The sequence below is a fragment of the Leptodactylus fuscus genome, chromosome 6 (assembly GCF_031893055.1).
Source record: "Leptodactylus fuscus isolate aLepFus1 chromosome 6, aLepFus1.hap2, whole genome shotgun sequence".
Lineage (NCBI taxonomy): Eukaryota > Metazoa > Chordata > Amphibia > Anura > Leptodactylidae > Leptodactylus > Leptodactylus fuscus.
The window spans coordinates 6,484,491-6,509,471 of record NC_134270.1 but is presented as its reverse complement, the minus strand read 5'-3'; the positions used below and the strand labels follow the sequence as shown (position 1 = coordinate 6,509,471).

Here is a 24,981-nt window from a genome sequence, read left to right as displayed (position 1 = left end):
TGTACAAGAATATAACTACTATAATACTGCTCCTATGTACAAGAATATAACTACTATAATACCACTCTTATGTACAAGAATATAACTACTATAATACTACTCCTATGTACAAGAATATAACTACTATAATACCACTCTTATGTACAAGAATATAACTACTATAATACCACTCTTATGTACAAGAATATAACTACTATAATACTACTCCTATGTACAAGAATATAACTACTATAATACTACTCCTATGTACAAGAATATAACTACTATAATACTACTCCTATGTACAAGAATATAACTACTATAATACTACTCCTATGTACAAGAATATAACTACTATAATACTACTCCTATGTACAAGAATATAACTACTATAATACTGCTCCTATGTACAAGAATATAACTACTATAATACTACTCCTATGTACAAGAATATAACTACTATAATACTGCTCCTATGTACAAGAATATAACTACTCTAATACTACTGCTATGTACAAGAATATAACTACTATAATACTGCTCCTATGTACAAGAATATAACTACTATAATACTACTCCTATGTACAAGAATATAACTACTATAATACTACCTCCTATGTACAAGAATATAACTACTATAATACTGCTCCTATGTACAAGAATATAACTACTATAATACTACTCCTATGTACAAGAATATAACTACTATAATACTACCTCCTATGTACAGGAATATAACTACTATAATACTGCTCCTATGTACAAGAATATAACTACTATAATACTACTCCTATGTACAAGAATATAACTACTATAATACTACCTCCTATGTACAAGAATATAACTACTATAATACTACTCCTATGTACAAGAATATAACTACTATAATACTACCTCCTATGTACAAGAATATAACTACTATAATACTACCTCCTATGTACAAGAATATAACTACTATAATACTACCTCCTATGTACAAGAATATAGCTACTATAATACTACCTCCTCTGTACAAGAATATAACTACTATAATACCGCTCCTATGTACAAGAATATAACTACTATAATACCACTCTTATGTACAAGAATATAACTACTATAATACTACTCCTATGTACAAGAATATAACTACTATAATACCACTCTTATGTACAAGAATATAACTACTATAATACCACTCTTATGTACAAGAATATAACTACTATAATACTACTCCTATGTACAAGAATATAACTACTATAATACTACTCCTATGTACAAGAATATAACTACTATAATACTACTCCTATGTACAAGAATATAACTACTATAATACCACTCTTATGTACAAGAATATAACTACTATAATACTACTCCTATGTACAAGAATATAACTACTATAATACTACCCCTATGTACAAGAATATAACTACTATAATACTACCCCTATGTACAAGAATATAACTACTATAATACTACTCCTATGTACAAGAATATAACTAGTATAATACTACCTTCTATGTACAAGAATATAACTACTATAATACTACCTCCTATGTACAAGAATATAACTACTATAATACCACTCTTATGTACAAGAATATAACTACTATAATACTACTCCTATGTACAAGAATATAACTACTATAATACTACCTCCTATGTACAAGAATATAACTACCAGTGGCGTAACTACCGTGGTAGCAGCAGTAGCAGCTGCCACAGGGCCCGGGCCATTAGGGGGCCCGGTGACAGCCGCTACCGCTGCGTTTTTTTTGTTTTTTTTAAAGTCCGTTACGGGCCCTATTCACTTGCCGATCCTGGCTGGGCCGGGATCGGCAAGTGACACCGCGGGGCCCACAGAGGCTATCATTATACTCGGGGGTCTTTGCAGACCCCCGAGTATAATGATCGGCGCACCGGGAGGGGTAAGGTAACATAAAAAACAGTGTTACTTACCTCTCCGCGATCCTGCCAGGCCTCCGTCATTCGTGTCTGACGTCACATGACCCAGGCCAGCTTCCCGGGTCATGTGACGTCTGACGTCATTAAAGCTGGACAAGAGCGGACAGGACAGCCGACAGGAACAGGTAAGCAACTGTCTCTGTTCTTTTAATGGTTTTAATCCCCCGGGTCTCCGATTATTATACTCTGGGGTCTTTTCAGACCCCAGAGTATAATAAATGTTTATAGGTGTCCACAGTGGGACATATGGGGACACTATAGGGGATAATACTGTGTGTACATTGGACACTATAGGGGTTAATAATACTGTGTGTGCAGGGGACACTATAGGGGTTAATACTGTGTGTGCAGGGGACACTATAGGGGTTAATAATACTGTGTGTGCATTGGACACTATAGGGGTTAATACTGTGTGTACATTGGACACTATAGGGGTTAATACTGTGTGCAGGGGACACTATAGGGGTTAATACTGTGTGTGCATTGGACACTATAGGGGTTAATACTGTGTGTGCATTGGATACTATAGGGGTTAATACTGTGTGTGCATTGGATACTATAGGGGTTAATACTGTGTGTGCAGGGGACACTATAGGGGTTAATACTGTGTGTGCAGGGGACACTATAGGGGTTAATACTGTGTGTGCAGGGGACACTATAGGGGTTAATACTGTGTGTGCAGGGGACACTATAGGGGTTAATACTGTGTGCATTGGACACTATTGGGGATAATACTGTGTGCAGGGCTTACTAAGGGACATAATAGAGTGCGGAGGAGGGGGTCAGTCGAGGTCTTCGTGATCGGTTTGGGGAGGGGGGGCCCCATGTCAAAAGTTCGCCACGGGGCCCCGCCATTCCTAGTTACGCCACTGATAACTACTATAATACTACTCCTATGTACAAGAATATAACTACTATAATACTACCTCCTATGTACAAGAATATAACTACTATAATACTACTCCTATGTACAAGAATATAACTACTATAATACTACCTCCTATGTACAAGAATATAACTACTATAATACTACTCCTATGTACAAGAATATAGCTACTATAATACTGCTCCTATGTACAAGAATATAACTACTATAATACTGCTCCTATGTACAAGAATATAACTACTATAATACTACTCCTATGTACAAGAATATAACTACTATAATACTACTCCTATGTACAAGAATATAACTACTATAATACTACTCCTATGTACAAGAATATAACTACTATAATACTATTCCTATGTACAAGAATATAACTACTATAATACTACTCCTATGTACAAGAATATAACTACTATAATACTACTCCTATGTACAAGAATATAACTACTATAATACTGCTCCTATGTACAAGAATATAACTACTATAATACTACTCCTATGTACAAGAATATAACTACTATAATACTACTCCTATGTACAAGAATATAACTACTATAATACTACTCCTATGTACAAGAATATAACTACTATAATACTACCTCCTATGTACAAGAATATAACTACTATAATACTACTCCTATGTACAAGAATATAGCTACTATAATACTGCTCCTATGTACAAGAATATAGCTACTATAATACTGCTCCTATGTACAAGAATATAACTACTATAATACTACCTCCTATGTACAAGAATATAACTACTATAATACTGCTCCTATGTACAAGAATATAACTACTATAATACTACTCCTATATACAAGAATATAACTACTATAATACTACTCCTATGTACAAGAATATAACTACTATAATACTGCTCCTATGTACAAGAATATAACTACTATAATACTACTCCTATGTACAAGAATATAACTACTATAATACTACTCCTATGTACCAGAATATAACTACTATAATACTACTCCTATGTACAAGAATATAACTACTATAATACTACCTCCTATGTACAAGAATATAACTACTATAATACTACCTCCTATGTACAGGAATATAACTACTATAATACTACTTCTATGTACAAGAATATAACTACTATAATACTACTCCTATATACAAGAATATAACTACTATAATACTACCTCCTATGTACAAGAATATAACTACTATAATACTGCTCCTATGTACAAGAATATAACTACTATAATACTACTCCTATGTACAAGAATATAACTACTATAATACTACTCCTATGTACCAGAATATAACTACTATAATACTACTCCTATGTACAAGAATATAACTACTATAATACTACCTCCTATGTACAAGAATATAACTACTATAATACTACCTCCTACGTACAAGAATATAACTACTATAATACTACTCCTATGTACAAGAATATAACTACTATAATACTACTCCTATGTACAAGAATATAACTACTATAATACTACTCCTATGTACAAGAATATAACTACTATAATACTACTCCTATGTACAAGAATATAACTACTATAATACTACCTCCTATGTACAAGAATATAACTACTATAATACTACTGCTATGTACAAGAATATAACTACTATAATACTACTCCTATGTACAAGAATATAACTACTATAATATTACCTCCTATGTACAAGAATATAACTACTATAATACTACTCCTATGTACAAGAATATAACTACTATAATACTACTCCTATGTACAAGAATATAACTACTATAATACTACTCCTATGTACAAGAATATAACTACTATAATACTACCTCCTATGTACAAGAATATAACTACTATAATACTACCTCCTATGTACAAGAATATAACTACTATAATACTGCTCCTATGTACAAGAATATAACTACTATAATACTGCCTCCTATGTACAAGAATATAACTACTATAATACTACTCCTATGTACAAGAATATAACTACTATAATACTATGCCTATGTACAAGAATATAACTACTATAATACTGCCTCCTATGTACAAGAATATAACTACTATAATACTGCTCCTATGTACAAGAATATAACTACTATAATACTACTCCTATGTACAAGAATATATATATATATATATATGTATATATATATATATATATATATATATATATATAATTAGTCTCTGCCCATGAGCAAATTGCTGCTCTGGCATTTCAGAAGCTCTTAAGCTGGATGAGCGTGTTGCTGGCGTCGATGATCCCTGTAAGCTCTGCTTGAGGAGAACTCTGTGACTTCTGGCTCCTTCATAGCTCTCATTGTTTTACAATTTTGCAATAAATTAGATTCTCTTTTTACCGGCATGTTTAAAATTGGCAAATTGCCAATTTGGATTAAAAGTGTTTTCCTCTCCAGTGTGTGAGCACTGCCTGGAGCAGATCGGATAATATGCAGATGCTTGTACACAATGGACTGAGGGTTAGCTGAGTCTTTACATAGAGAGATAACAGACCTGGCTTTATCAGCTGTTGCCAAGAGCAGTGTAATATAGTATATGAACATAAATTCAGAACAGTCGTGAAGCCATGTCATTTATCAGGATACAAAGTAGCCGATGTGTTTATCGAGATTACAATCTATCCATGTATGGGCCAAATGTTTTCCAAATCCATTCAGCTGTTTTTGCGTGATTGAGGAACAAACATCCAAACATCCAAACTGTCACATGTATATTAGCAGGATAATCTCATTCACAATCCCAGTACTATCCAGTAGTAGCAGATGAGCTCTTGCTCTCCATTCACATATGCTGCGGTAGTATACTGTAGGTTTACTTATGAATTAGAGACCTGACGGGCCTTGTAGTTCCACAACTCCAAGCACTTCAGACCCGGCTGCAGCTTAAACAAGGGCACTTGTGACAAATGTCACATTCCAGGGTGACATCACTCAGGGCAGAATGAGTAAAGCCCCTTTGATGCCAGCCCCACTCCCTGCAGTATTATTTATAGCTCAGGCCCTGGACTCTCTGGAGTGATGCAGGGGCACACCCAGCTCAGCAGCGTCATGGGGCGTCCATCCTGTTAAAGGGAAACTTATATCCTCACCCTGCACAGCAGCTAACCTCAAATAACTCAGTGTGGACACAGATACTACACCACTGTCTGCAGCTGCTGCACCACAGGGGAGGAAACCACTGACCCCCAGGCTACCCTCAGTAAGTACTACTGCCATCACTGTACAGGTGGAGCAGACTTCAGTGCATGTGTCAGGCTCTACCTGCAAGGAACAGGTGAATGACACCATCAGCACTGCTACATCTCTCCTTTAGTGTTTACCTTGCTATTATGTCTTTGCCGTTTCTTTTTGACATGTATTTGCATTGAATTGTCATTGTCACATCTGTGAGGTTTGACTGGTCTATATACAATGTAGCAGAGCTGATTGTGTTCTGTATCTCTCTGTGCACTCTGCTCCATGTCACTGTATCAGTTATCCCAGATGATGAATCCAGCTCTGCTACATCCTACTATAATGTTTATGTGGATTCTGGTTGAGTTGTATTTGCATGATATTTGTCAGATTTTACTGATTCCTATACAGAGTAGCAGAGCTGAATATGACATTACACTCTGTGCACTTTGTGCTGTATATCATAAATCAGTTATTGCAGATGATAAATTCAGCTCTGCTACTCCCTGCTACAGTGTGTATGTGGCTGCTTATGACAGGCTGTTTGGATTGAAATTGTCAGATTTTCATTATTTATATACAACGTAGCAGAGCTGATTGTGTTGTTTAGTGGTTTCTGTTGTGCACGATTTGCAGTCATATCAACATCATAACTGGGAACAAACTCAACTCCTATCTATCTATCTATCTATCTATCTATCTATCTATCTATCTATCTATCTATCTATCTCCTATCTATCTATCTATCTATCTATCTATCTCCTATCTATCTATCTATCTATCTGTCTATCTATCTATCTCCTATCTATCTATCTATCTATCTATCTATCTATCTATCTATCTATCTATCTATCTCCTATCTATCTATCTATCTATCTATCTATCTATCTATCTATCTGTCCGTCCATCCATCTCTATACATTCAATATATTTGGTGATAGCTGTGCTCTTTTATGTGATAGCCTGATGAAGATGACGATGATGATGATGATGATGATGACGGTTACTACTCCATGCATCTGTTATGATCTATATCCCATGGCTGGAATCCTGCTGCCTGCCTGGGTGTTGCCTTGGCTCATCCTGCAGGGCTCACACCCATCTCGCTCTCCTTTGCTATTAGGTGTAGCCATTTGGCAGGGTTCACACTCATCTCACACTCCTTTCTACACAGTGTAGCCATTTGGCAGGGCTCACTCCCATCTCACACTCCTTTTCCATACAATGTAGCCATTCGGCATAGCTCACTCCCATCTCACACTCCTTTTCCATACAATGTAGCCATTTGACAGGGCTCACTCCCATCTCACACTCCTTTTCCATACAATGTAGCCATTTGACAGGGCTCACTCCCATCTCACACTCCTTTTCCATACAGTGTAGCCATTCGGCATAGCTCACTCCCATCTCACTCCTTTTCCATACAGTGTAGCCATTCGGCAGGGCTCACTCCCATCTCACTCCTTTTCCATACAGTGTAGCCATTCGGCAGGGCTTACACCCATCTCACACTCCTTTTCCATACAATGTAGCCATTCGGCAGGGCTCACACTCCTTTTCCATACAATGTAGCCATTCGGCAGGGCTTACACCCATCTCACACTCCTTTTCCATACAATGTAGCCATTCGGCAGGGCTCACTCCCATCTCACTCCTTTTCCATACAATGTAGCCATTCGGCAGGGCTCACTCCCATCTCACTCCTTTTCCATACAGTGTAGCCATTCGGCAGGGCTCACACCCATCTCACACTCCTTTTCTATACAATGTAGCCATTTGGCAGGGCTCACACTCCTTTTCCATACAATGTAGCCATTCGGCAGGGCTCACACTCCTTTTCCATACAATGTAGCCATTCGGCACGGCTCACTCCCATCTCACACTCCTTTTCCATACAATGTAGCCATTCGGCAGGGCTCACTCCCATCTCACACTCCTTTTCCATACAATGTAGCCATTCGGCAGGGCTCACACTCATCTCACATTCACTTTCCATACGATATAGCCATTCTAACAGGTCACAGAATAAATCCTGCGTGATCTATGCCATACTTGCCTTGTTTCTTGCCAAAGAAAAGCTCTAACATTTGGTTACATTGTGATAAAAATTCTCCAGGTCCTGATAAAACCCTACAATGAACATTCTGGTGACAACTTTCTCATCATGAGGATTTTCCCTCGAAACGATTACATTTCCCCCCCTTAAGGGTCTCGGCAGGAAAGCTCTGCGTCTTTTCAGGAACCCAGACTCAGCTCAACTTGGATGAAACCTAATTCCCCTATTCTTATTAAACCCATATGTCAGTCATGTAGAAAAAAAATAAAAAAAATTTCCTCCTCCATGGCAGATCTTGGAAACAGATGTGGAGAGGCTGGAATTCTGGGTGTGGGCAAAAATAAGCGCATTAACCCTTCAGTGCCCTTACACATGGCGCGGCGGCCGGCGAGGAGGAAAATTTGCCCTTTTCAGCACTTTGGACTATTTTCAAAAAATTTGCTTCTCCACATTTGTAGAATTTGTTTCTTTGCAATAATTTTTGGAATTGTACAACTGTTGTGTCCTTGTTGTGTGAAGAAGTGCAGATATGTATAACCCAATGGGCGTCTGGTTTGGGATATACATGGGTGGGGGGTGTTATTTTGGCCAGTTGTGTTCCCCTTGTCATAGGGGTGTGAGGCTTTGGCTCCCCCTCCTGGCCAGTGGGTGTATAGCCATAGATTGACACACCCAGACTCTCAGGCTGCGAGTTCACTCTGAAAGTTGTTGCTGTCGGGATCAGACTCACCCGGGGTCTAACCCAAAGTTCTTCTCGTCCTGTAGGAATCCGAATACTTGACTGAAAATGCTCCTCTTGTTGCTCGGGATCATTATCCTCCACGTCGCCGTCCTGGTCCTGTTGTTCGTCTCCACCATTGTCAGCGTAAGTACCTATTACTGCACTCCAAGCATATGTGCCCGTATATTGTAACCTCCATCTATAGGCACCGGCTGCAGCGTGCCCTGCTGAGTAACGGGAACTTTTTGGATTTTTCTGACCTCCAATGCCTATCTTGTGTATTTGTTGCCAGTCGTGGCCACTTTGTATCTCGGTGTATCCGCCCGCATGTGCTTCACCAGGGCACAATAACAACCATATATTATTTATAGCCCTCATCGGAAAGACAAATAGGGCTTTGACGTTGGTCCCTTCATAAACATCACGGGATAATTGGGTGTAAATAATATATAGGGCGCTTCTGTTCGCCAGGGCGCAATCTGTTTCCCAGATGTGCCGTTCCAGGCATTTCCATAGCGTTCATTTGGAGTCTTGGAGGGAAAAAAAAAAAGTATGAATTTTGCACTAGGATTCAAATTGTGAAATCTGAGACCCCAAATGCGTGGAGTTACGCAGCTGGCGGCGGCCGAAAACCTCCTCCTCCTCCTATAGGTACAATATCAGGCTTGTGAGTGCGGGCGCCGCTACGTGAAGGCAAAAATTGTATCTAAATAATATAGGAGAATGTAATATAATGTATAGGTGTATATAGGGTCCGGGCCGCTGTAACTGCCCATAAAGGGACGGCAAAGATTGTGAGCTTGAAGGGTTAACGGCCATTGAGACGGCGCTGACAGAGTCTTTCCTTACTGGAGTCTTTGGTATTTTAGGGGTTACGTACTCCAAAAACATACACAACGGCGTACTCGGGTTGGCAGGCGATGTACGCCTGGTTTGTAAACAGCCCCGGGCCCTTTTACCTGTCTGCAGAGGGATTTGTTCTGGTTGTTTAGTTTCAGTAGTGACAGACTCGGAAAGGGAAAGGATACACTAACTAGAGACAAGTGAGGGTTACATTGTTTCTTTTTCTTGAATATTTTTGGAATTTTTGTATTATTTATGTTGCGGTGTGTAATGTATTCTCTTTGTTACTTTTATGTCTTTGCCCCCCGGGGTTACTGACTGGGTGGGCTGGGGGGTCTAGTCAATTGATACAGTCTTTAATTAGAGTAGCAATTTAAGTGGGGGCGGAGCTTAATACATTTCTTATAGGCAAGAACCAATCATCCAGCAGATTACGGCCCGGTATATGACAAGCACATGGCTCTTACTATGTGGCAGTGTAATGTTTTATCTAATATTTTTACTTTACCAGAAACAATGTTTCTTTTTGTTTATTTTTTATGCTACGAGAATATCAATGTTGTGATAAAGTCTAATCTAATTTTTTTTTAATGAATCCAAGTTGTGATCAATTTATTATGCCTTTGGATTCAGGACTATTGACTGGGTGGACTGTCTATTAATTTTTTTCCATTTTTAATGACAGTACTGGTTTAAGCGGGGGCAGAGCATAATAAATCTCTTATACTAACAAATAGGGGCCAATTATCTAGCAGTGTATAGATATTATAGGACACGTATACCACTCTCATTATAGGAGAAAACTGCTGTAATAATTTTACCATACTAGAAGCAATTTTAGAGTAAGCCTCTTCCTATGGAGGACCCGCCCACGAGGAGCCACATTTGGCCTCTTTCTTTGGCAGTAAGACCAGATCATGTTGTTATTCAGTAAAAGGGTAGTGAGGGAGAACTCTAGCACCCTCTGGTGTCCTATATAAATGTCACCCCCATACTTCGAAGTACGCCCATGATTAGAGACCCGCCCATGAGGAGCCACATTTGTGTTTTTAATGGCCTATTTCTTTGGCAGTAAGACCAGATCATGTTGTTGTTCAGTAAAAGGGTAGTGAGGGAGAACTCTAGCACTCTCTGGTGTCCTATATAAATGTCACCCCCATACTTCGAAGTACGCCCATGATTAGAGACCCGCCCATGCTTAATGACAGTTTGTAGGTAGTATATGCAAGAAGAAGGGGTCACAGCATTTCGTCAGCACCCAGATGGCTATATTTCGTGGTAGGTCCTCAGAAGGGGAGCAGAGTAGTGATGGCGATTATAAAGGGCCCTCATATCTGTGTTTTGATTCTAATCCTCTGGACTTGTTTCTTTCTTCACCAGAGCTGGCTCGTAAGCAATGGCTTCTCGGCGGATTTGTGGCAGAACTGCAGCGGAGCCAGCAATACCTGGAACTGTCTCGCCTCCTCAAACAATGGTGAGTGGGCCCGTGACATGGAACTACAGTAGGAAAGAATAATTGTGCAATGGACGCCCGCCAGACCCCAACAAACCGTAAATCACTGCGGAGCCGATTCCTACTCGCTGCCCTTTAAAACTCTAAAATAGGTCGTCTGTCACCCGCACAAAAATAGAAGGGGTAGAGTCCACCTTCTCTTAAGTTTCAAGTTGGCTGAAGACCCCACAACGTATTAGCAGTTCAAGGCTGGGTTATGGGATCGCGTTGGCTCGTGACACCCCCTGGTGGTAGATGCGTAGTAGTGCGATACTTCATGCTTCTATATGGTGGAGCGCATGCGCAGTTACAGGGTTGCGACAACAAAGTCTATAGTTTATTAAATCCTACAACTTGGTGGAAAATTACTTGTGGGGTTTTGGCAGCGGCTCAGGTATGGATTACAATAGACCTATAGACCTGGGGACAAGAAAGTCCATTGTCTCTCACTATAAGATTGAAAATTAATTTCCGTTACAGATTTCATGTCAACATATAGACATAACCATTTCCCTGTGACCCCCTCCCCCTACTGTGTGGAAATCAGAACCTCATATTGTGTATGGTGTATGGGCTGCGTGATAGGAAGAGAAAATGGGGTGGGGGAGGGTCACGTCAATAAAGGTGCATAGGGTGTTATAGGTCAGAGACTTGGTCTGGTGTCATAGGAAGAGGAGATTCCCATCTTATATAGGACACTATGGATGAGGTTCTGTCTGTAGGATCACCTGAGATATTGCGTACACACACCCCGTACCCCATACACACAGCCCGCACCCCGTACACACAGCCCGTACCCCGTACACACAGCCCGCACCCCATATACACAGCCCGCACCCCGTACACACAGGCAGTACCCTGTACACACAGCCCGTACCCCGTACACACAGCCCGCACCCCGTACACACAGCCCGCACCCCGTACACACAGCCCGCACCCCGTACACACAGCCCGCACCCCGTACACACAGCCCGCACCCCGTACACACAGCCCGTACCCCGTACACACAGCCCGCACCCCATATACACAGCCCGCACCCCGTACACACAGCCAGTACCCTGTACACACAGCCCGTACCCCGTACACACAGCCCGCACCCCGTACACACAGCCCGCACCCCGTACACACAGCCCGCACCCCGTACACACAGCCCGTACCCCGTACACAATGAGAAGTCGGAGCAGGTCTCTACACCTACAGGAAGTTACAATGTGTAGGGGGTCCGGAATGCCGTATAGATGGGAGGGGTCCGGCAGGCTCTATACTCAGTGTAGGGGGGTCCGGAATGCCGTATAGATGGGAGGGGTCTGGCAGGCTCTATACTCAGTGTAGGGGGGTCCGGAGTGCCGTATAGATGGGAGGGGTCTGGCAGGCTCTATACTCAGTGTAGGGGGGTCCCGGAATGCCGTATAGATGGGAGGGGTCTGGTAGGCTCTATACTCAGTGTAGGGGGGTCCCGTAATGCCGTATAGATGGGAGGGGTCTGGCGGGCTCTATACTCAGTGTAGGGGGGGTCCCGGAATGCCGTATAGATGGGAGGGGTCTGGCAGGCTCTATACTCAGTGTAGGGGGGTCCGGAATGCCGTATAGATGGGAGGGGTCTGGCAGGCTCTATACTCAGTGTAGGGGGGTCCCGGAATGCCGTATAGATGGGAGGGGTCTGGCAGGCTCTATACTCAGTGTAGGGGGGGTCCCGGAATGCCGTATAGATGGGAGGGGTCTGGTAGGCTCTATACTCAGTGTAGGGGGGTCCGGAATGCCGTATAGATGGGAGGGGTCTGGCAGGCTCTATACTCAGTGTAGGGGGGTCCGGAGTGCCGTATAGATGGGAGGGGTCTGGTAGGCTCTATACTCAGTGTAGGGGGGTCCCGGAATGCCGTATAGATGGGAGGGGTCTGGCAGGCTCTATACTCAGTGTAGGGGGGTCCGGAGTGCCGTATAGATGGGAGGGGTCTGGCAGGCTCTATACTCAGTGTAGGGGGGTCCCGGAATGCCGTATAGATGGGAGGGGTCTGGTAGGCTCTATACTCAGTGTAGGGGGGTCCCGGAATGCCGTATAGATGGGAGGGGTCTGGCAGGCTCTATACTCAGTGTAGGGGGGTCCCGGAATGCCGTATAGATGGGAGGGGTCTGGTAGGCTCTATACTCAGTGTAGGGGGGTCCCGGAATGCCGTATAGATGGGAGGGGTCTGGCAGGCTCTATACTCAGTGTAGGGGGGTCCGGAATGCCGTATAGATGGGAGGGGTCTGGTAGGCTCTATACTCAGTGTAGGGGGGTCCGGAGTGCCGTATAGATGGGAGGGGTCCGGCAGGCTCTATACTCAGTGTAGGGGGGTCCGGAATGCCGTATAGATGGGAGGGGTCTGGCAGGCTCTATACTCAGTGTAGGGGGGTCCGGAGTGCCGTATAGATGGGAGGGGTCTGGCAGGCTCTATACTCAGTGTAGGGGGGTCCCGGAATGCCGTATAGATGGGAGGGGTCTGGTAGGCTCTATACTCAGTGTAGGGGGGTCCCGGAATGCCGTATAGATGGGAGGGGTCTGGCGGGCTCTATACTCAGTGTAGGGGGGGTCCCGGAATGCCGTATAGATGGGAGGGGTCTGGCAGGCTCTATACTCAGTGTAGGGGGGTCCGGAATGCCGTATAGATGGGAGGGGTCTGGCAGGCTCTATACTCAGTGTAGGGGGGTCCCGGAATGCCGTATAGATGGGAGGGGTCTGGCAGGCTCTATACTCAGTGTAGGGGGGTCCCGGAATGCCGTATAGATGGGAGGGGTCTGGTAGGCTCTATACTCAGTGTAGGGGGGTCCGGAATGCCGTATAGATGGGAGGGGTCTGGCAGGCTCTATACTCAGTGTAGGGGGGTCCGGAGTGCCGTATAGATGGGAGGGGTCTGGTAGGCTCTATACTCAGTGTAGGGGGGTCCCGGAATGCCGTATAGATGGGAGGGGTCTGGCAGGCTCTATACTCAGTGTAGGGGGGTCCGGAGTGCCGTATAGATGGGAGGGGTCTGGCAGGCTCTATACTCAGTGTAGGGGGGTCCCGGAATGCCGTATAGATGGGAGGGGTCTGGTAGGCTCTATACTCAGTGTAGGGGGGTCCGGAATGCCGTATAGATGGGAGGGGTCTGGCAGGCTCTATACTCAGTGTAGGGGGGTCCCGGAATGCCGTATAGATGGGGAGGGGTCTGGTAGGCTCTATACTCAGTGTAGGGGGGTCCCGGAATGCCGTATAGATGGGAGGGGTCTGGCAGGCTCTATACTCAGTGTAGGGGGGTCCGGAATGCCGTATAGATGGGAGGGGTCTGGCAGGCTCTATACTCAGTGTAGGGGGGTCTGGAATGCCGTATAGATGGGAGGGGTCCGGCAGGCTCTATACTCAGTGTAGGGGGGGTCCCGGAATGCCGTATAGATGGGAGGGGTCCGGTAGGCTCTATACTCAGTGTAGGGGGGTCCGGAATGCCGTATAGATGGGAGGGGTCTGGCGGGCTCTATACTCAGTGTAGGGGGGTCCGGAATGCCGTATAGATGGGAGGGGTCTGGCAGGCTCTATACTCAGTGTAGGGGGGTCCCGGAATGCCGTATAGATGGGAGGGGTCTGGCAGGCTCTATACTCAGTGTAGGGGGGTCCCGGAATGCCGTATAGATGGGAGGGGTCTGGCAGGCTCTATACTCAGTGTAGGGGGGTCCGGAATGCCGTATAGATGGGAGGGGTCTGGCAGGCTCTATACTCAGTGTAGGGGGGGTCCCGGAATGCCGTATAGATGGGAGGGGTCCGGCAGGCTCTATACTCAGTGTAGGGGGGTCCCGGAATGTCACATAGAAATTCCATATCATACTTGGGATATAGGATGACATATAGATGTACCATATGATGGAGAGAATCTGGAGTACTATATAGCAGTGCCATTGTATAGGGGATATAGCATGTTATGTAAAGGTAATGTAGTAATGTAGGGAGATCTGCAGGGAAAGCTAGAATATCCTATGATATAGGGGACAGTCTATGTCTTCTGAAATGTTATATGGAATACTCTTTGGAGCACAATATCTATAAGTAGCATTCTATATAGGGTGTCTGTAATGTTATATACAAGTGCCATTCTATGTAGGGTATCTGGATTACGCGGTAGAAGTTCATCATGTAGGGGATATAGGATGCTGTATAGTAGTATATGGGATGGCAATTCTAGAATACTATATGGAAGTAGCATTTCATATAGGGGGCCCGACTAGGCCATATAGAAGTATTATTCCTATAGGAGTGATGTAGAATACTATATGGCGGTATAACCCTATAGGGGGCCCTGCTAGGCCATATAGAAGTATTATTTCTTATAGGAGTGATCTAGAATACTATATGGCGGTATAACCCTATAGGGGGCCCTGCTAGGCCATATAGAAATATTTCGTACAGGGAGGTTGTGAGATGTTATTGCCATCATGTCCTACAATACTTCTATACTACTGCAATACTCTTATATGACCACCCCTGTTATTCGGGGAGGGGGGTAGTTGATGTGGTATTCTTGCCCCTCTAAAGGGTTTTCAAAGTGAATTTGTTTTAAAGGGGTTGTCTAGGATTAAAGCAACATGGCTGCCTTCTTTAGTAACTCGGCCCATCCTCTGCTTGTATTTGGCATTGGCTGCTTTAAGGTTCAAGGGGTTGAGATGCAATTCCTCAGACGACCTGTGGTCAGGTGCGGCGCTGTTTTTGGGTCATATATTCCGAAACAATCCCTTTAAACAATGTTTGTTTGTTGAATGAGCAGAATGTGAATGGCGGCTGCTCGTGACCTCCAGTAAGTGGTTCGGACTCAGGATGGATTTAATTTTCTCTGTGTCATGTAAATGTTCCGGTAATTTCTTAGACATCCAGAGAGTAAATTATTCAAGACTGACGTTCCCGAGAATCAGGATCTTACTGGACGTAAAGCTTTCTGGTTTATTGAACATCCCTGGTGTTGGGGAAGACCGGTATAGAGAGACTGCTGTAGACAGACTGCCATAGATAGACCGCTATAGATAGACTGCTATAGAGAGACTGGTATAGATAGACTGCTGTGGAGAGACCGCCATAGAGAGACTGCTGTACATAGACCGGTGCGGATAGACTGCTATATAGAGACTGCTATAGATAGACCGCTGTCTTGTAGAACACAGGCCGGATTGATGGGGTGACTATATTGGGAAAAAATCTGATTAATAAAGCAGGAAGAGATGGAGGAGACGAGTTGTCCGGTCAGTTCTTAGACAGACTCCAGCTATTGATATCCCCGCCACACGGCTACGTCATAGAACTGATCACAAGTGTAAAAACACAGAGGGGTGACGAGGGATCCCCCAATCCATGTCCTGTGTCATCCAGTTTATCAGATTTCTTACAGTTCATATATAGTAGGACATGGAGCACTGCCCAAAATATAGAGACACGTCTGTTCATTGTGTCCTCCTATCACACCCCAAAATCACTAGAGACCCCCAAACTAGATGTGTAACAAAATACAGAGCCCCTAAAATACACAGTTCTGACCAGATCCCCTAAACTAATACAGACCCCAGACCAGACCCCTAAACTAATACAGACCCCCAGACCAGACCTCTAAACTAATACAGACCCCAGACCAGACCTCTAAACTAATACAGACCCCAGACCAGACCCCTAAACTAATACAGACCCCACACCAGACCCCTAAACTAATACAGACCCCAGACCAGACCTCTAAACTAATACAGACCCCAGACCAGACCCTAAAACTAATACAGACCCCAGACCAGACCTCTAAACTAATACAGACCCCAGACCAGACCTCTAAACTAATACAGACCCCAGACCAGACCTCTAAACTAATACAGACCCCAGACCAGACCACTAAACTAATACAGACCCCAGACCAGACCCCTAAACTAATACAGACCCCAGACCAGACCTCTAAACTAATACAGACCCCAGACCAGACCTCTAAACTAATACAGACCCCAGACCAGACCCCTAAACTAATACAGACCCCAGACCAGACCCCTAAACTAATACAGACCCCAGACCAGACCCCTAAACTAATACAGACCCCAGACCAGACCCCTAAACTAATACAGACCCCAGACCAGACCCCTAAACTAATACAGACCCCAGACCAGACCCCTAAACTAATACAGACCCCAGACCAGACCCCTAAACTAATACAGACCCCAGACCAGACCCCTAAACTAATACAGACCCCAGACCAGAGCCCTAAACTAATACAGACCCCAGACCAGACCCCTAAACTAATAGACCCCAGACCAGACCCCTAAACTAATACAGACCCCAGACCAGACCCCTAAACTAATACAGACCCCAGACCAGACCTCTAAACTAATACAGACCCCAGACCAGACCCCTAAACTAATACAGACCCCAGACCAGACCCCTAAACTAATACAGACCCCAGACCAGACCCCTAAACTAATACAGACCCCAGACCAGACCCCTAAACTAACACAGACCCCAGACCAGACCTCTAAACTAATACAGACCCCAGACCAGACCTCTAAACTAATACAGACCCCTGACCAGACCCCTAAACTAATACAGACCCCAGACCAGACCCCCCATATTAATATCAGACCCCAGACCAGACCCCTAAACTAATACAGACCCCAGACCAGACCCCTAAACTAATACAGACCCCAGACCAGACCCCTAAACTAATACAGACCCCAGACCAGACCCCTAAACTAATACAGAGGCATGAGACAAGACTGGTGGTAGCGCTCACCTCGTCTTCTCCCAATAAGCTGTTTTCCAGATGTCCCAAACAATCGAAAAGGGGATTCATCAAAAAAATGACTTTCCCCCAGTCCTCAGCAGTCACTCCCTGTATCTTTTGCAGAATATCAGTCTGTCCCTGATGTTTTTTTCTGGAGAGAAGTGGCTTCTTTGCTGCCCTCCTTGAGACCAGGCCTTGCTCCAAGAGACTCCGCCTCACAGTGCGTGCAGATGCACTCACACCTGCCTGCTGCCATTCCTGAGCAAGCTCTGCACTGCTGGTAGCCCGATCCTGCAGCTGAAACACTTTTAAGAGACGGTCCTGGCGCTTGCTGGTCTTTCTTGGGCGCCCTGGAGCCTTTTTTGCCAACAATGGAACCTCTCTCCTTGAAGTTCTTGATGATGCAATAGATTGACTGCGGTGCAATCTTTCTAGCTGCGATACTCTTCCCTGTTAGGCCATTTTTGTGCAGTGCAATGATGACTGCACGTGTTTCTTTAGAGATAACCATGGTTAACAGAAGAGAAACAATGATGCCAAGCACCAGCCTCCTTTTACAGTGTCCAGTGGTGTCATTCTTACTTAATCATGACAGATTGATCTCCAGACCTGTCCTCATCAACACCCACACCTGTGTTACTGGAGCAATCCCTGAAACGATGTTAGCTGGTCCTTTGAAGGCAGGGCTGCAATGATGTTGAAATGTGTTTTGGGGGATAAAGTTCATTTTCTAGGCAAATATTGACTTTGTAAGTAATTGCTGTTAAGCTGATCACTCTTTATAACATTCTGGAGCATATGCAAATTGCCATTAGGAAAACTGAAGCCGTAGACTTTGTAACAATTACTATTTGTATCATTCTCAAAACTTTTGGCCATGACTGTGCATATACACTGTATACACACCACATACACACTGTATATAGCTGTATATAGTATCTGATCGTTCCTCCTCTGTCTCGCCGCTCACTCTCTTCTCTCCTCCGCAGAATGGCTCCAGTCTGTCCAGGCCATGATGATTCTCTCCATCATCTTCAGCGTCCTCTCCTTGTTCCTCTTCTTCTGCCAGCTCTTCACGCTGACTAAAGGCGGACGATTCTACCTGACCGGCATCTTCCAGCTCCTTGCAGGTAAGTGACCTCAGTCCGAGACTCTGCTCTGCTTATACAAGGGGGGGTCGATGGATTTGGGGACCCCTGTGGTCTCAGTCTAGGAAGGTTCTATAATGGTAAAGGCTAAATACTAGACGCCGTAAGGACCAGGTCCTTACGGCGTCTAGTATTTAGTCACAACCGTTCTATAATAGGACACCTAATACCAGATCTTCTGCATTGCATTGTGGGTGACGTAGCTGTATCCTCTATAATGTAACATGACAAGATTGCTCTTCACACACATTGAGCCAGCAGGGGGCAGCGAGGAGATGTGCTGGACTGAGCACAGATCTGATTGCAGCTTTGGTTGTGATTGGAGCAGCATGAGGCCAGTATGGCTGTGTATTATCTAGGCCCTTCCTTTCAGCTGAAGATTTCCCAGGCCGCGGCCGGTTACCACGATGCAAAGGGCCAGCGGCCTGACGGGCTATTTATAGGAATGCTGGGTACTGGAATCCATTCATCGTTTCATTCAGGAGGGCTGGGCCTTTAAACCCCGGATTATCCTGTGAATGGCGCTGCTGCGTGCTTGGTCTGTGACTCACCCCTGCAGACACTGACAGCGGCCACGGCCATGTGCGGCCTCCTACAGGAACACAAGCTATGGCTAGCCCAGGAGCAGAGGACGTGTATATAAACACAGCTGCAGTATATAGTGTCCGGGAGTCCGGCCAATGGGATTCCAAGTTCATTGCTAGTTTAGCACTTGACTGCCCCTTCAGGCTGGTGCAGGGACTGCATTGTGTCGGGGGCAGGTGGGTATTATATTGGGATCCAGTGCAGGAGCAGCTTCAGATCAGGGGGATAGGCATGAATGTGTCAATGGTGGTGCTGGAGGTGAGGGGTACTAGGGTCACCCATAGCCACCCCCATATGCCCCAATACCAGGCAGCAGTCCAGACAGGTACCTAGATGTTAAGATGGAGGGGGGAGATATTTAACCCCCATATATATTATAATGCGCCCATCCATCCACTTAAAGGGATTGTATGAGATTAGGGAATAAAGGGTGGTTTCTGTTTAGCCAGAGGTGGTGACATCAGCACTCATGGTATATACTGTTATTGCAGTATATACGGGGTATTATGGGTATATAATTATCCCGGGCGCATACCTTGGGTCGCATAGTCGCCACCTCACCTCCCTCTCACTGATATTTAGCACTTTCTGGCCGAGACGTGACATATTTTTGCCCTCCGCTCACACAGCGTCTCTTGTCTGTAAGTTTTGGGTGGGCGTCTTGGCCTGAGTGACCTGGCCAGTGAAATGCCCACTTTTTGCCTTTTCGTAGACAATGCGCCCATTGAGACTCACCGCCCTTGGCCGGACCTGTAGGTGTCCTCTGGACAATTCGACAAAATGATGACTATTGTGGACTATGCCAGGACGGACAAAGCCTCACCCACCAAGCTCTCCCCTAATAATCTTAAGAATACCACTTAAAGGGGAAGTCCTACCTTGCATGAAATGGCTATATCATCACATATGTGGTAGAGCTCTTCTGGGCGGTTACAATGAGGGGTCTCCTAAAGGAAGGAAAGAAAGTAGTCAGAAGTTATAGCCGTGCAAAGTTGTATTTCTTTGTAACATGCAATACCAATATTCACCACATTGTCAAACGCTAAAAATGTCATAGGGACCAATGCAACAGCGCCACCCTTGATATTGTTTGATGTATACAAACTAATGAGGAGACATTGTTACAGCCTGGGCCGCGTATAGTCAGGATTTAGCGCAGTTTGAGGCCTTTATTTCGGCACCGTTCTGGATTATTAGATGCCGGGTTATAAGACTATTTCACCTATCGAGACAGAATTGGATGTTTATAGATTTCAGAGCTCCCCCTAGTGGCCTGATCACAATTAAAAAATAAAAAAAAATTAAACAAAAAAATTCATTTAAAAAAAAAAAAAAAAAAAAAGATTTTATTTTTTTAAATCTACATAATTGATGTCTTCTCCTTCCTCAGGTCTATGCGTGGTGGCCGGAGCGTCCATCTTTACCGTTCGGCACACGGATTGGCACAGCGGTACTGCCAGTTTTGGATACGCTTACATCCTGGCGTGGATAGCCTTCCCGCTTGCCATCATCAGCGGCATCATCTACGTCATCCTGAGAAAGCGGGAATAAGGATTCGTACGCCGCCGCGACTAGGAAAAGCTCAATCCAAAGTCTGAAGGGGATCCTATAAACAAAAAACAAAAAAATTTAAATTGAAACCAAAAAAATGTCAGCCCCCACCCTCACCCCAAAAAAGAGAGAGAGTGCGGTGAGGGCGGGATCCTGCGCTAATGGAAGATGTAAATAGTATCTATGGTTTAAGAACCTATTTATAACACTTTTTACATATATGTACATAGTATCGTTTGCTTATTTTGACCTGTAGCCTAAAAAAAACAAAAATCCAAAAAATTTGCTTCCGTCTGCTACAAAAATTTTCAAAAAGAATTTAAAAAATTTTTGTACGTGGACTGCAAAAAACCCAAAAACATTTCAAATGGTGTGCCTTATAAAAACCAAAAAACCTACCGACAGTCTTAATCCGTATCAGCGACGACCCCCGAGCTCGGAAGGATGAAAAAAAAAAAAAAATTTTTGTTCAAAATTTTTTTAAAAAAATCAAGGCTTTCAGGCCAAATTCAACATGGCCGACGCTAGAACACAGGAAAGAGGCGTTTATAGCGCAGGCGGCCATCTTGAGGTTTAGGCGTCCTTCGGGTCTGTACATAGAGAGAGGTGACGACCCGATTGGAACTTAGCGGTCCGTAAGCCCGTCACGGATTGGGCAATGAGGCTGGGCCAGCGACAGGGTCACGTCCGCAAAACGCCATTTCACTATTGCACTGAGATGACGCCGTCTATCGCTCGGTGAACAGGACAATCAAAAATTTTTGAAATTTTTTTTAAAAAATTTTTTTTAGGGGGGGCAACAAATTTTCAAATTTCCTTCGTTTCGTTTGCCTTATTGATTTCCCTACAATTTTTTTTGCCCGAGTTTGACGCGACCCGACGCTGCCAGCGGAGCCTGCGACTCTTTGCAGCGCCAGAAAGTGGGAGGGACTTTACCATCCGAACGTGCGAGCGAACCTGTCCCCTAGGAGATGTAAGGCTTGGAGAAGGACAGTCTATGTATATTTTTATTTTAACCCATGTGCATGTATTATACGTATAGGATAGCGCTAGAAAACAAGGTAGCCAAAAAAATTTCACCGAAATTTTTGCTTCTAAGGAAAAACGTTCTAACAGCTAATAGAGAATCTTCGAGAATCGCGTCCGGAAACGAGAAGTAGATTCACACCTGTAGGATTAACGTGAAAAATACAAAAACGTGGTGCTATGATCGGTTTATTTTTCGACCATTCCTTCTACTGTAACCTCCGCATTAACCGCCGGCCCAGTAACATTTCTAGAGGTTTTTAGGTTTTTTTTTTTTTCAGTTTTTTTGTTATTTTTAGAATAAAACCATTGAATTCTGTCTAGTTCTCTAATCTGAGGTCTATGTGAATATTTAATAAAAAATGGCTGCTTAGACATCTGCTCAAGTGTTTACTGTCACCTCTGTTATCAGTGCAAACCGGAGGAGCGGCGTCCGAGACATAGGGAGAAGCGGCGAGAGAAGCGCAACAGGCGAGGCCGGATACAGAGTGTGGGAGACTATGTAACACACCCCCGAAATGAATACAGAGCCCAAAAGCAGAGTCTAAACTGATACAGAGCCCAATGGGTATTGTACCAAGATCATCGTCAGCTCTCCAGTGAGCGGCGTCCACATATACCGAACACACCGTATATACTGTATATGGGGTCACCAGCAAATAGGATCAAATACAGCTCCAGTCACCTAAAGACCATGAAACCCCAATATTGTCATTGTCCTGTACCCCGAGTATCAGCTGTCATTGTCCTGTACCCCGAGTATCAGCCTGTCATTGTCCTGTACCCCGAGTATCAGCCTGTCATTATCCTGTACCCCGAGTATCAGCCTGTCATTACCCTGTACCCCCGAGTATCAGCCTGTCATTATCCTGTACCCCGAGTATCAGCCTGTCATTATCCTGTACCCCGAGTATCAGTCTGTCATTATCCTGTACCCCGAGTATCAGCCTGTCATTACCCTGTACCCCGAGTATCAGCCTGTCATTATCCTGTACCCGAGTATCAGCCTGTCATTACCCTGTACCCCGAGTATCAGCCTGTCATTATCCCTGTACCCCGAGTATCAGCCTGTCATTATCCTGTACCCCGAGTATCAGCCTGTCATTATCCTGTACCCCGAGTATCAGCCTGTCATTATCCTGTACCCCGAGTATCAGCCTGTCATTACCCTGTACCCGAGTATCAGCCTGTCATTATCCTGTACCCCGAGTATCAGCCTGTCATTATCCTGTACCCCGAGTATCAGCCTGTCATTATCCTGTACCCCGAGTATCAGCCTGTCATTATCCTGTACCCCGAGTATCAGCCTGTCATTATCCTGTACCCCGAGTACAGCCTGTCATTACCCTGTACCCCGAGTATCAGCCTGTCATTATCCTGTACCCCGAGTATCAGCCTGTCATTATCCTGTACCCGAGTATCAGCCTGTCATTATCCTGTACCCCGAGTATCAGCCTGTCATTACCCTGTACCCCGAGTATCAGCCTGTCATTACCCTGTACCCCGAGTATCAGCCTGTCATTACCCTGTACCCCAGAGTATCAGCCTGTCATTACCCCTGTACCCCGAGTTATCAGCCTGTCATTACACTGTACCCCGAGTATCAGCTGTCATACCCTGTACCCCGAGTATCAGCCTGTCATTATCCTGTACCCCGAGTATCAGCCTGTCATTATCCCTGTACCCGAGTATCAGCCTGTCATTATCCTGTACCCCGAGTATCAGCCTGTCATTATCCTGTACCCCGAGTATCAGCCTGTCATTATCCTGTACCCCGAGTATCAGCCCTGTCATTATCCTGTACCCCGAGTATCAGCCTGTCATTGTCCTGTACCCCGAGTATCAGCCTGTCATTGTCCTGTACCCCGAGTATCAGCCTGTCATTATCCTGTACCCCGAGTATCAGCCTGTCATTATCCTGTACCCCGAGTATCAGCCTGTCATTATCCTGTACCCCGAGTATCAGCCTGTCATTATCCTGTACCCCGAGTATCAGCCTGTCATTATCCTGTACCCCGAGTATCAGCCTGTCATTATCCTGTACCCCGAGTATCAGCCTGTCATTATCCTGTACCCCGAGTATCAGCCTGTCATTATCCTGTACCCCGAGTATCAGCCTGTCATTGTCCTGTACCCCGAGTATCAGCCTGTCATTGTCCTGTACCCCGAGTATCAGCCTGTCATTGTCCTGTACCCCGAGTATCAGCCTGTCACTATCCTGTACCCCGAGTATCAGCCTGTCACTATCCTGTACCCCGAGTATCAGCCTGTCATTATCCTGTACCCCGAGTATCAGCCTGTCATTACCCTGTACCCCAAGTATCAGCCTGTCATCCTGTACCCCAAGTATCAGCCTGTCATTATCCTGTACCCCAAGTATCAGCCTGTCATTATCCTGTACCCCAAGTATCAGCCTGTCATTATCCTGTACCCCAAGTATTTCTCAGTGCAGCCTCCCTGGTTCAGGATTATTCTCACGTCCTGCTTTAGTTTGTGATGTCGGTTTATTCAGTGATTTGGGCGCAGAAATTGTCACAGTCGCATGAATTTCCTCCCGCCTATAACCCCCCCCCCCCCCACACACACACACACAGTACAGAACAGTAGTAATGTTTCTGTTGTTTCTGTATCTTGGAGTACTACAACCCCCAGCAGGGTCTCCTGGTCGATACTTTAGCAATGTGCTGTATACTGTGTACTTTGTGTCCTATTATAAGGCCTGTATCTCTACAGTTATATCTTCCCTATGAAGGGGCGTAAACCAGGGAGAGGGGGGACATTTACATGAAGATTTACCAAACAGCTTGTTACTGGTATAAGATCGCCCCCTGCTGG

The 24,981-nt window shown here is 44.6% G+C and overlaps 1 protein-coding gene across 2 annotated transcripts; it reads left to right on the top strand.

The window, feature by feature from the left end:
* Nucleotides 1-5,843: 5,843 nt before the first annotated feature.
* PMP22 (peripheral myelin protein 22) lies at nt 5,844-22,527 on the top strand. 2 transcript variants are annotated; one of them, XM_075279270.1, is made up of 5 exons: nt 5,844-6,003; nt 8,800-8,899; nt 10,979-11,072; nt 18,826-18,966; nt 20,960-22,527. In XM_075279270.1, the coding sequence occupies exons 2-5, from the start codon at nt 8,822-8,824 to the stop codon at nt 21,118-21,120; spliced, it is 474 nt and encodes a 157-aa protein (XP_075135371.1). In that variant the 5' UTR covers nt 5,844-6,003; nt 8,800-8,821; the 3' UTR covers nt 21,121-22,527. The 2 variants fall into 2 exon arrangements, with proteins under 2 accessions (XP_075135371.1, XP_075135372.1); XM_075279271.1 differs by lacking the exon at nt 5,844-6,003 and having other exon boundaries at nt 8,709-8,899.
* The last annotated feature ends 2,454 nt before the right edge of the window (nt 22,528-24,981 follow it).